At 38.1% G+C, this 13953-nt stretch overlaps 1 protein-coding gene across 2 annotated transcripts in view; it reads right to left on the bottom strand.

The window, feature by feature from the left end:
• The window catches only part of DOCK11 (dedicator of cytokinesis 11), a 183188-nt gene that overhangs the window by 64178 nt on the left and 105057 nt on the right, over window positions 1-13953 (bottom strand). Inside the window, exons 30-36 of one of the 2 annotated variants that reach the window (XM_046673238.1) lie at window positions 13456-13567; window positions 12917-12955; window positions 11124-11302; window positions 6318-6434; window positions 4618-4693; window positions 3925-4034; window positions 2000-2111 (exon numbers count right to left, since the gene is read on the bottom strand). In XM_046673238.1, the coding sequence (XP_046529194.1) occupies window positions 2000-2111; window positions 3925-4034; window positions 4618-4693; window positions 6318-6434; window positions 11124-11302; window positions 12917-12955; window positions 13456-13567 (745 nt within the window). The remainder of the gene's footprint in view (window positions 1-1999; window positions 2112-3924; window positions 4035-4617; window positions 4694-6317; window positions 6435-11123; window positions 11303-12916; window positions 12956-13455; window positions 13568-13953) is intronic. The other variant, XM_046673239.1, reaches the window with a different exon arrangement.

Raw genomic sequence — 13953 nt, forward strand, 5'->3', positions numbered from 1 at the left:
TAGCAAGCAAGGTCAACATTTACAAGAGGAGAAGCAACTATGAAGTTCTCAAGAAACAAAGCAGTTATGGTTTTACCCATGACATAAGAAAAGCAGCCAGGGGCCTGTCACTGGTTATCACGGTATATGGTGTGTGTGTGTATGCGTGCGTGCGTACGTGTGTACCGGAGTGGAGAACTAGTCAACAATATATCTTCCCCTCCTCTTTTCTCTCCCCCAGCTTGTCATTGGTTATCACGGTATATGGTGTGTGTGTGTGTACGTGTGTACTGGAGTGGAGAACTAGTCACCAATATATCTTCCCCTCCTCTTTGCTCTCCCCCCTCCAATCTTTCTTTCCCTGGGCTGTGGTGGTATTCAACTACTTTCTTTCTAGCTTTTTTTTTTTTTTTTTTTTTGCAGGAGAAGATTCACCCTAAGCAAACATCTGTTGCCAACCTTCCTCCTTTTTTGTTTTCCTTCCTTTTTCCACCCCAAAGCCCCAATACATAGTTGTGTATATTTGTGAGTTCTCTGGTTATTTTGTTTGAGCTGCCACCAAGCATGGCTCCTGGCAGACCAGTGGTGTGGTTCTACACCCAGGAACCAAACCCAGCCTGCTGAAGCAGAGCATGCCAAACTTGAACCACTAGGCTATCAGGGCTGGCTCTCTTTCTCTTTGTTCCTGTGTCTCTTGGGCGTTTTTTTTTAAAACAAATTTATTGAGAGAATTTATGTACCTAAAACTTACTCATTTATTAAATAGTGCACAATACAATAGTTTATAGTATATTCAAAGAGTTATAAAACCATCACCACAGTTTTAAAATATTTTCATCACCCTAGAAAGAAACCCTATACACATTAGCAGTCACTTTCCACATTCCCCTACTTTTCACCGCATAGGAAGATAAACAATGAGCTGTGGCTGTAGTTGTTAAGTGATCCATTATCTCCTGGAATGAAATATCACCAGGGTGGAAAATGATCTCCCTTTATGGGTTTCTTTCCCAAAACATGAAGGCCCATCACACAGCTTCAATATAGTCTTTGACTTTTATTCCAAATCATACATTCTTAGAGCTTAAAGATTCTAGTTATTTTTTACTGTTATTAATTTACTAATGTTCTTTAGAATTTATTATTCATATTTAGCGATTGATTTCTCTTAATGTCTCTCTAGCTGGTTAACTATCAACTTATTTTATGTTTTTATATCCAGCATTATTACAAAAAAGATTTTACTAAATGTTAATTGCTTTAAAACAAAAAATAGATTTTAAGTAAAATATAATGATTATGATGATTGGAACCCAGGTGCTTTTATGTTCTTCATTCTTGCATGCATTTTTTTTGAGCAAAAATATTGAGAAAAGGAAGAAGAGGGAGGGAATTGTGTAAATAAATGTGGTATTTGTGAATAAGATAACTTTCTGATTTTACTTCCAGAGGACATGCAGTTTATGAAAATGCTTTGGTTATGTTCTATCATATGAAGAGGAACTGTAATGCTAGTAAATAATGTAATTATACACCAAGGGGGAAAAAAGCTTGAAAAAGAACCTGACATCATACAATACCACATAGTGCTGCAGAGATAACCGTGGCATCCTCACCCTCAGAGAACCCTTCCTGTCTTTTTGTTTGCTTCTGTTTTTCCAAATCCTGGGTCAAATAAAGGCTAAAGCATTAAATATGACTTCCGGTTATTATTTCCTTCTGTTTACATTGGTCATTTAATGCATTATATGCTCTGCATGAAAAAATGCTTCAAAAACAATTGCCTCATTTTAGAAATTAATTTCTAAATTTTTAAAAAAATTATTTCAAAGAAATGACCAAAATGAACCTATTTTAAGTTCAAATACAGGAACATTTTAAGGTCAGAGTCTTCAACGATCTGCTTCTAGTGTGTATGTGTTCTCCATAGAGGTGATGGTCAAATATTTGTTGCACGAACCTATGAACCTGTGAGGGTGGACGTCTAGTAGAGTCCATGCTTAATATGCTGGTAACTCACCTTCAGAAATCATTTTCACTATATACAGGTAGCACATCAGGAGGCTTCTGATTTCATACTGATCCAGTCGGTTATACTGGGATACACTACTCCTTGTAGAACTCTGTCGGGTCTGTAATAGAAAGACAGAAGGTTTGTGAAACAATGTTGGTACTATAGTTTTCCATAGCCTTTAACTCAATAACTACTTTTATCATTAGTCCTGTTTAGAAAAATTCTAAGCTTAAATCCAAATTTTACATCACACTTGGAAGGTAAATGGGCTCAAATCATTGCTACTGCACCGAGTAATATCACTGGAAATTACCTTGGGGTCGTCTTCAAGATACGGCCATGAATACTGTGTATGTTTCATTCCCATAGGTTCTGTGTTTTAGCAGTAAAAATTTTAAATAACTGTATGTGGATATTCCAGGAAAAATAGCTTTTACATGGAGGAGGAATTTAAGGTACGTGGAAGCATAAGAAACATTTTAAACTCTTTAATTTAAATCTCTCAGAGTTTATTAAAATCCAGCCTCCAAATAAGAGGTCAGAAAGTCTATATAAAAAAGGGCTAATAATATTACAATTACATTAAAGAGGACCCAGTAATACTTCAAAAGCAGAGCCTCTACAATATAGTGATGTTCCTATTATTTAATGATTTTTGTTAAAATATCAGTTGTTAAGCAGGACAAGATCTGACTTATTTGGGAATTTATATGAATAGAGTAATAATAATCTCCTAAAGAATTTACCCTTGTTAAAAACCAGTACTTTCAGTTGAGCTAAACTGGCTGGAGATATACATTATATATGATTTGCTAAGAATGAACTTTCACTTGGAGCAAAACATCTAGGTTCTGAATGCTTGTTAGCTGTGTGACTACTAACAAGTCATTCAGCCTCTTTGTCCTTTATTTACTTTACCTATGACAGTGTCTGTTGTCATAATTCTAAATGGTGTGAAACTGGACCCTCTGTGGATAAATTACTATTTACGCAAAGGCTCAAGGTATAAGTATAGTCCACTGCTTCTCAAGGGAGTGTTCCCACCCAGCAGCATCAGCACCACCTGGGAACTTAGAAATCTAAATTAGCAAGCCCCATCCCAGACGGACTGAATCAGAAACTCCGGGGGTGAGGCTCAGCCACCTCTTTTTATTAAGACCCGCAGGTGATTCTGATGCACACTGAGAGCACCATGATTTAAGGAGGGAAAGTGCCGGAATTAGGAAGCCTGGGTTCAGGTCTGAGCCTGCCATAGCTGTGTTGTTGTCCTAAGTCCCAATTCCAGTTTTCATTTGTAAATTGAGAGTTAGAATTTATTATTTTTATAGACCTTCTAGCTCTAATTTTATATGATTCTATGATTTTACATAGCAGCGTAACAAGGCTTTACTGCTCTAAAATGAGGTTTGTCTGTCTGAAGGCAGACATATCCCAAATTTTAGGGTTAGGTTTGAAACAATTTGATTGAAGAATTAGAGAATATACTCCTAATAAGTGATGCTAGGATGCTGAGATATCAATCTGGGGACCTAGATATTTTTTTCTCCCATGTTAATGTCATTACTCTATTACAAAAGAATGAAAGGCTGAATCGATCCTGCCAGGAAGTGATTTAAGTGACAAGGTACATGAGACATTTTAAACTTGAACCTTCCCTCTCTAGAACAGGTTACAGTGTGCTAAGGTTAAAAGAGGTATTCAAAGTTAGAACTCTTCAAGATGAATGCCTTATCCTCTACAAACAGTTTCAGATATCCAAGTAGCAGCTGCCAGGATAGGAAGGAACTGCTACAACATCGAAGAATTATGGGATGCTTCTTACAGATCCAGGATGGACTACAGGAGAGTAGAAAGCTGCTTATTTATATAAAGAGACAGATTGTTGTAGCCTAACACAGCATGACGGTTATCCTCTATATTTAGGTTCTTACATTTTCACCAGTGCTGCCCTGATCTGGAAATCCTATTACTCCTTCTGGGATGAGGGAACCTCTGGAATCTTCCCTCTTAATTCCATGTCCATTTTGAAAAGACCCATAAGCTAGAAAAAAAGCCAAGTGCTTGTTAGCAACAGGAGGAACTGTCAAAAATATTTTTAACAACGAGTAGGTTAACTTAAGTAAAGATATATTTTAGGGAATAGAGCTTGCTCACCTAAAGTGTTAAGTTTATATATTGTATCAAAATGCCATAAGAAGCCAAATAAAGGGTAAGCAATTGTCTGCTTCTCGAAAACTTTACTATGTATGAAACTACAAGAAACTCCTTGAAAGTAATAAAATAAAGCCACACAATTTGAAAGTTAATTTTATAGATAAGGATACTTGGGTCCAGAAAAGGAAAGTGTCTTGTCCAAGATTGAAGACAGATAAGAGGATTGGAAACCAGTGTTTTTCTCATTATCATCTATTTTCTCAGTATACCAAGCTACATTTTAAACAAGCTTAGACAAGGACACCTAAGCAAAGAAATGTGGCTGCAAGTATGAGTCAGATTTTAATTAAACTTTAGCAGAGGTCAGGCTACATATAGTTTTTATTATGAAATATTTCAAAAATACCAAGAAGTACAGGGTACATTTCTAAACAGCCATGTAACACAGAATCTTTAAAAGACTTAATTACCGGTGTCTTTGTCAGTGCTCAGACTCCCTCTGTTTGTAGGTGAAGTGAAGCCACATGCAAACTCATCCCGGGATGCCTGTAACACAATGTGATATCTCTGTCATTTAACCAAATTTGTACACGAGGATAAGAAGTCGGAATTAACAGAATGAGATGTACACTGATTTGGAACAAAGCTCACTGTGAAAGTCTCAATCAGCTATCAGTATTGGTATTCAGGTGACATCACTTCAAAAAATCGGGACTAGCATACAGTTGTAACCATGACCTCTGGCCAAATGACATAACTCTAGATGGCCGACAAAAGCTGCAGCTGGTGCAGTCTAAACATGGTTCAGTTCTCCTCCTTGGAACCAGGGGCAATGCTAGAAGGAGGGGTGTGACCAGAAGCCCTAGGTGAACCTGAGCTGCAAAAGAAAGAACAGACAACTGAAACATTTCCAAATACCGCTGTCAAGTGCAGAGTGAGCATAAGCATGAGCTCCTGTGTTTGTGAGGAAAGACCAGCCTGACAGCCAGATAGGCGATGCAGCATCCACACTGAACTGGTCCACAGGATCATGATTGGGAGCTCCAGGCAATCGAACCATCAGGGAGACGTAGAAACAGCTTACTCAGGAACCCAGGGCAGGGCAGGCTTGACAAATCAACTGGGACATTTGATAGGGGGAATTTCCAAAGGAAGCCAGAAAGGACACAGCTTAACCTACCCCCCAACAATGTGACACAGCTGCTGCAAGTGTGAAGGTGATCTTGGTCCATAAAGAACATGGGGTGGGGGTGGGGTGGGAGTTCATAGTTCCACTGGGCAGACTATAAAGTATACAGTTCTGAGCACCACATTTTAATAGGGTCACTGGTAAAATGGAGCATATTCAGAAGAGTGTAACCAAGAACGCAGGTCAAGGGTTTGGAATGACAAATGAGAAAGTGGAGAAATCTGGCTTGGAGAAAAATTTAGAAGGCACATACGGAAGGGGTAACATGTGGAGGTGGGAACAGATGTGCTCTAGGTATCTCTTGAAGGCAAAACTAGGATAAGTGGATAGAAAACCTTTTGGGTCAAATGTGAGAAGGAAAGTTTTAATCACACAGTGGCAAAAGGTTGTTTTGCCAAATGGGAGACTAAGCACCTTCAAAGTTCCTTTCAACTCTAAGATTCTAAGGGGAGAAAAAAAGCACAGATCAATTGTGATGAGCTAAAAGTGACTCACCAAGAAGCGGTGAAAGGAGGCTGCCAAGGGACGGGAGAAGCAAAGGAATACAGCTTAATCCCCGGTGCCTAGCCTTCTGGAAGTGAAGACTCTTTTGGTCAGTTTCAAGTTGAATAAATATATGAAGGCACAGAACAACTGCAAAGCTTAAAAATCAAACACTGGGTACAAGGGAGTCCGGGTGTTCTCTCTGACCCAGTTACTCAAAGTCTGGTCCTTGGACCAGAAGCAGCCAAAAGCTTATTAGAAACACAGAATTTCAAGCTCCACCCCAGGCCTACTGCTTAGAATCTGCGTTGTGACAAATCCCTGAGGTGATTCATGTGCACATTACAGATCGAGAAGTACTGCTCTAGGAAAAGCGTAAATGGAAAAATGGAGTCGAAAGTGAACTATTAAGATTGAGACCAGATAGTATATGACCCCAATTCCAAAGATATTCAATAAAACAAGATAAAACACCAACAGAAACACATTACTACTTACAGAATTCGGCATGGCTGCACAAGAATACAAGGTGTCGCGACCTGCTAATCGCTGTATATTTTCCAAAAGCAGTCCAACAAATGGGAGGTATAATTGTGCTATTTTGGCTTGCTGGTTCTGAAAAATAATCATCAAAAGCTTAATTGGTATATAATACTTATGTATTACAAATAAAGTTGGCTCCATGTATCACTTTAAAGACTAAAAGCAGGCTAACATCCATAGCAAATTAGTGAAGCATGAGTCTATTTACATTTATAGTCTCAAAACTAATAACCAGGGAAGTGTGTTGGTATTTGGATTTATACACGATACAGAGACAAATCATATCCCTCAAACATAACTACCTAAAATAAAAGGCAAAAGTTTATTTTTTTAAATAGCAGTTGACTTATAAAGCAAATCATATTAGTCCCGTTCTTTAACCCCAGTGAGGGTTGAGTTTCACAAGATCAGGGACCCTGTCTGTCTTATTGACTACTTCATCCCCAGTGCCTGGGTACAGAGCAGATGGTCAATACACATTAGCTGAATGAATGAATAAATGGAAGAAGTGAAAAAATGGTGATTACTATATTCATTCAAGGAACAGTTTTTGTTTTGATTAAAGCTGCAATTAAAATAATGTGATCTTGGCCCCCTAAATCAATTACAAGACATGGGAGAGGGGCCGGCCCGCTGGCGCAGCGGTTAAGTGCGCACATTGCACTTTGGCAGCCCAGGGTTCACCGGTTCGGATCCTGGGTGCGGACATGGCACCGCCTGGCATGCCATGCTGTGGTAGGCATCCAGCATATAATGTAGAGGAAGATGGGCATGGATGTTAGCTCAGGGCCGGTCTTCCTCAGCGAAAAGAGGAAGATTGGCAGCAGTTAGCTCAGGGCTAATCTTCCTCCAAAAAAAAAAAAAAAGACTTGGGAGATCTGAGATATTTGTAAATATGTAGATAAAGCTGGCCACTAGTAGTGTTAATTAATGCAGTACCTCTTACACATATTATTTTCTCAGCTATAGACATTCCACTACTAGGGCACAGTGGTCAATCTACAGAAAGCATATCAATAGTATCTCATAGCTACTTTAATTTGCATTTATTCTTGAGGTTGAACGCTTTTTCTTATGTCACTTGGCCGTTTGCACTTTCTCGTTTGTGAATTTCAGGAACCCCTCTTAATGGACTTACTTCTAACATATAAGCCTATCAATAATAGTCTCTAGCAATGCGAGATTCTGCTTCAGTAGGTCTGGGCTGGGCCCCAGGAATCTGCCCCAAGTGATACTGACGTACACAGGGAGGTTTGAGAAGCACTGATCTAGTCCATCTAGTCCAACTTCCTGTCCGCGGCAGGAATGGCCCTTACCTGCATCCCTGACAAATGGTTAGTTTTTAAACTTCTTAAACATGCCAGCCCTTTCACAGGTTCTGTTAGAAAGGGAGTCCTTTAGCTGATTTACTCCTTGTAAGTTCTCCCTGCTAGATACAGCTCTGCCCTTTGGAACTACAAAGAGTAAGCCTACTTCCACTATTACATGGCAACCCTTTAAATATTTGAAGACAGTTACCATGAATTGTCTTAATTCACTCTTCACAAGGCTTAATAGCCCTTATTACTTTTTTTTATTCTTCACATGGTTTTGGTTTCAAGATTTTTCACCATCGTGATCATCCTTTTCTGATGGTCCTCTAATTTTTCGGCGTCCCACTTAAGATTCGAGAGGCAGTATAGTCTAGTAGTTAAGAGCATTAAGAGCACAGATTTTGGATTTTAGACACACATGAATTCCAGATCTCCCATTACTAGTTACTTGATTGTGATCAAGTCACTTAACCACGGTTTTCTCTTTGGTAAAATGGGGATAATAATTATGATATTAATTTATGTGAGGAGTTTAATACAGTGACTGACATATAGTAAGTCCTCAATAAATTTTAGCTGCTATTATTAATATTATAGCTTCTAGATGGGGGTCCATTTTAGTTCCAATAGTGAGTGATCACTGGGGAAGGAGGTACTGCAGTGTCTCAGGTGAACACAACACAGGAAAACGTAGAGTCAGTGCAAAATACATTAAAAGTTTTGCCAGCACAAAAGACAGAAAACAACCTAAGAATCTATTAATAGAAGACAGGATAGATAAATAAGATGTGTCCATATGATGGAATACTATGCAGATTTTCTTTAAGTTTGGTAGATCTAATGTTCAGGATGTATTAAATGAAAAAAGAAAAAATGCATTATGGTTCCATTATACATACATTACATACAGGCTTGTGCATGCATAAAATAGAAGTGTATATGAGAAACTGATAACACTAACTGCTTCTAGAGAGATGAATTGGGGCATGGAGGTAAGGCATGGTAGAGAGGGTTTTTTGTTTGTTTTTTTTTTACCACGTACGTGGATTACTTTAAAAAATAAAAAAAAAGGGACAAAGACTTGCCCACCGTCCAAGCTGAAATTTTAGTTCCTAGGTGTCGACATTACTTGCAGCGAGTACAGCAACTGACACAGACCCCAGGGCAAATGTTAGACACTGGACATTCCTGTTCTGAATAGGAAAGATGTCTCATGGTAATTATAAAAGCAGGGAGATCTCCCAAAGCAGCTTATGAGAAGCACACAATAGGGGCCAGTGACATCTCCAGAATTTCATTACAGGACAGGCTGAGGAATGGCAATATAGTTGGGGGCACGGGAGCGACTAGAGTGTCTAGTCTCAAGGCAGCCTTTTAATAGGAAGCATTTTTTTCTTGACTGTCTATTTATTTGGGGTCACTTTCAGAGACCTGATGGAAATTATGGGGGCTTAAAGCTCCTCTCTCTACCCACACCTTGGCATCATCATTAATGGTGAGCCTGTTTTACTTGAATCTATCTGACAAATGACCTCTTACTCAGGCCACCTGTGAACTCTGCACCAGGGACAGGATAATTTACATCCTCGTCCAATGTACTAGAACTGAAGCTTTGGCTAACCAGGCCCATGAAGCAAACAAAGTTCTACTGGAGAGAACACCTGTCTGACACTTTTGAACAAAGAGGAAAGGGCTTTAGAGGTCGCTGAAAGGATAACGAGCTTGGCATTTCAATCTTTCCCATAGTTTAAAACCTCAAACACTCAAATAGGCATAGTGTTTAACTTACTGGCAGGTAACAATAGCTCTGTGTGTGTGTGTGTGTGTACATATACTGCTCTCAGAATTTAAGAAAATAAATAATGCCCAAATATGTGACATAAAATATTTAAAATTCCACCTCTAGGTTAGACACTAGTGAAATTCCATTTTCCTTCACTTTCATCTGAAGAGGCAGTGGGAAAAATACGACTTCCTGCTCCAGGGAGGGCAAGTTCATTTTGTACTGTCCCGTGACTCCTTTGAAATCATGGCTAAAGGCATTCTCCTCCACATCACATAAGATCCTTTTCCCCACCACTAGGCATAAGCAGTAGTTAACTGGAACCCAGTGGTAACTGGCATTTTTAAACGTTTGACAAAGCTTGGTTAGAATGGATGACTTTTAAGATATCTTTTCATGAGATACATTTTACCAGTTAACTTGTGTGAAGTCAATATCAACACTCATGAAGAAGAAAATGGCACATAATAGAGCAAACTATACTAAGTGGGAGGATGTTATAGTTATAATGTGACAAAAACAATGCAAACTGCAGTAAGAAAGAAATAACACCTTAAGGCTAAGAAGAGTAAATCTACTTTAGGATAGAATCACATGAAGAAAACTAGCAAAATTTGTAAGTAAAAAAAAAAAATCTTCTGGGCCAGCCCTGGTGGCCCAGTGGTTAAGTTTGGCGCACTCCACTTTGGTGGCCTGGGTTTGGTTCCCGGGTATGGACCTACATCACTTGTCTGTCAGTGGCCATGCTGTGGCAGCTGCTCACATACAAAAAGAGGAAGATTGGCAGTGGTTATTAGTTCAGGGTGAATCTTCCTCAGCAAAAAAAAAAAAAAAAAGTCTTTGTAATTAAAGAAATATAGCTGAACGTAGCTGACAAGGCACTTTCTGTTTATTAAGGACAAATGGGAATACTGTAGAAAAAATAAAATCCATCTCCAAGTCAGCTTTCCAAAGTGATTATAATAATAAATGATATCATAATTTTATTTATATTTGAATGTAAAAACAAAGGGACAAATTATTAACTATGAAACAGTACAATGTTACTTGAGCCATTTGATACCAGGCAAGTAAGTTAGGTTATTCTAACTCCATCCAGTTTGCAGTCTACTTTTTCTAGCCCACAGGATTTAACATTAATAAGATTTGAATAGCTATGTTAAAGGTGCAGCAAATAACAACTGCAGCTGTGGCCTTCACACATAGACAATGTATAATGTGTGTAAGGTTTATAGTCACATCCAATCTTTTCAGTAAGAAGAAAAACTTCACATTACATAGTTTATAGTTGACATGCTTGACATGCTTATTAATCACTTAATAATCAATAATATATTTAGGGATATATATTTAAGGATATATCTTAAGGTATGTATCTGAAAGAGTACACATGGCTACAACTGTATATTTTAAAAATCATAATTAGTTTATGTAACAAATCACGAAGCAGTGTTGTTCTTTAAATATGATTTGAGAAACCAGTGTTTTTCTTCAACAGTTAACTGAAAAGTATTTTTAAAACTTAATCATCTGAAACGGAAGCAAACCTTATTTGTAAAAATGCTTTCATCAATGCTCGTATTATGTTCCTTACTGAAAACTTTAATATAAAATCTTAGCAGAAATTTACTAATGCGATACTGATGACTGCATGTACATCCTTACCTTGTGCTGGTATCTAGTGTCAAATGCGTGTTTTATCAAAAGATTCTTTATGACAGAGATAGCTGTATATCTGATCTCATAATTGTCTTGAAGAGCAATGGAGGTTTCCCTCAAAAGCAGACCGACCAAGAAGTGATGCTTGCAGTACTCATCTGATAGACTATATTCAAGATTTGAATCTGCAGTACAATGAAATTTAAAACTCATTTATAAAAATATTCAAAAATTACTTTAACATTAAAATACTATACTTATTCTTTAGTAATATGTGATCATGCTAGCAAGAGTGATAATTTTCTTATTAATGGGTCTAACCAATTCTTGTATCATATGGAATGAGCATGCAAAAATTCACTAGACAGGGGCGTTCATAACTAGAACTAGATGATAGCCTCCACGACAATTTCAGTTGGTAACATAGTCCCCAAGTTCTTCTTAACTCTTAGAAATCTTACGATAGGACCAAGAATGAAAGAATTCTATATTTGACAATGTCTTAACACATTTCTTTATATCTGAAGAGATTCAGTTACAACTACAAATTTGAGTAATTCTATACAATACTTGATTTACTTATGTAGAAAAAGGAAGAGAAACTAGATAACTGAATCATTCTAGCAGTATTAACTATTGAATGTTTCAGTAAACCTTACATATTGGCCCAAATACAATGGGACACAAGAACAAAAGGAAAAAACAGCCTCATCTCACTCCAATTCATCATCACACAAATACAAATCTTTTATTTCATAAAGTCACCAATTCAAACTATGCCTTTCACTGCATTTTACATCCTCAGCCCATCTGAAATCCCAGCTGTTAATATCCTGGTTGGGCCTTGTCTTATAGCTAGTCAGAAGGGATTGTGATCAATTTTACTAATTTCCACCGTAGATTTCTACTGTCTTTATTTCCTCTCCCCTACCATTTAACTCAATTAGGCCATAAAGCTGAAGGACATGTTTTCTATTTCGCTTTCGGCCTCTTCAGCACTTAATATAATACTACGTGTTCAGTTAGCACTTAACAAATGCTGTGAGTAGTCAGACTTAATCCTAAATCCTGATATCTGTCCACCCCTTCTTTGCCCTGACTCCCTCATGGCTATCGATAAATACTGGGGGAAGCATTTGAGCTATACATGCTCTGAATCTAATAAGTGGGTGGTTCAATAGGGTGCTTGGGTTTTGAAGTATTTTCCCTCCATTTTCACTGGCTGTAATTCCATCACTAACACCACTGCTCAGCAGATACTCCTGTAGAGACAAAGGCAGCTGGATTTTCTCCTTGCAATTGGCCACGCTCTTTTGTGAATCCCAATCACTTTCCATGCACAAGGGCCAGTACTGACCAAGCCAGGTGGCCTTATCTGGGTAGATTTTGAGATGGTAGTAAGTTTTCCACTTCAGTGATTTGAATAAATCCAATCTGTTCATCCACACCTTCAAAACTGTGGCCTAGCAGTCATTAAACAGGGTCAGAGAGAAGGGAGGCAAGCCTGGGAGAGATGACACCCACTTAAAGAACAGATACCCTCCAGCCCCCATGCTGGCTAGAGCTGGAACTTGTTCTCTGAGGGTGATGTGATAAAGCTAATTCCTCTCACAACACTCAAGCTGATTGTAAAAGTAAACACACCGCCTCCTAGGTTTTCTGGGTACATGAACTAAAGCCTCATTTTGGCTAGGGAGGATTTGAAAAGCAAACAAAGCCCCCGTCCATCTTAGCCATTCATCAAATCAATTGTTTTTAAAGACAGCAAACTACTTTAGAGTGAACCGAGTTAAACCTACCTACTGAAGTCAAACGGTCCACCGCAAATGAAAAAAAATCTAATTAATATGTGAAAAGAAAAGGGACAAATAAAAAACATAGTAACATAAGAATAGTGCTAGACAAACAAAGCATTCAATACAACTAGCAATGGAGATAACTGAAGGCATTTCATTAAATCAGTACATATATATTACTCTGTTATTCTGCCCTTATATTTCTCTTTTGATGCTCCTTTCAGCAAAAATGCATTTATATAGTTTTTTCTAAATTTAGTCTGATATAAGAGCCCAAACACTACTATGGAGCGCAATTTTACTGGTATCTGACATGGGCGTTTAAGCAGCAATCTATGTAACATACCCCATTTCTTCATACTACAAATATCACCACTGACACTATGACGGAAATGCAGAATATCATTAATGAATCTATCTTCGGAGAGTAACAATTCTGAGATATCTTTAAGATGACAGGTTTAACCAGAAAACAATACACTATCCTAGCACTAGCAAAAAAGGGAAAATGAGTCCAAGTGATGGAAAATGCAAATACATACCTTGAACTCGTTGAAGTTTAGGTTTTGCAAATGCCATTGGCAAGTTCAGAGGAATGTAATGTTCGTGATTGCAAATCGTTTGCAGAAATTCAAACTTGTATTCAGCCAGAACCTAAATGGCAAGAAATTATACATTAATTCATATTTGGTAGGCTTTGGCTATTTTAATAATTAAATACAGGGCAAAACTTTTTACAACAGAAGTGTTTCGTATTCTAAGCATACTTTGAGATGGGACCTGTGCAGGAAAGAGTTAAGATAGCAGGCCCAAGACTGCTCTCTTTAAAAGGGTCTACTTGCAAGACTGGTCGTTGGCTGGTATTTGGGAAATTGGACTTTGAAAGGTTCCCTATGTGATAAGCTTGTGCCTTCTGTGCCAGCCTGCTCAGACTATTTGTACAATGTGATTTCCGGTGAACGCCTGCTTTCCTTTCCTTTCCGAGACTCTGGAATTTTGACCAGCCCCCAGTAAACACCCTAACCTTCCAGTCTCAAATG

Source organism: Equus quagga, chromosome 10, assembly GCF_021613505.1.
Source record: "Equus quagga isolate Etosha38 chromosome 10, UCLA_HA_Equagga_1.0, whole genome shotgun sequence".
NCBI lineage: Eukaryota > Metazoa > Chordata > Mammalia > Perissodactyla > Equidae > Equus > Equus quagga.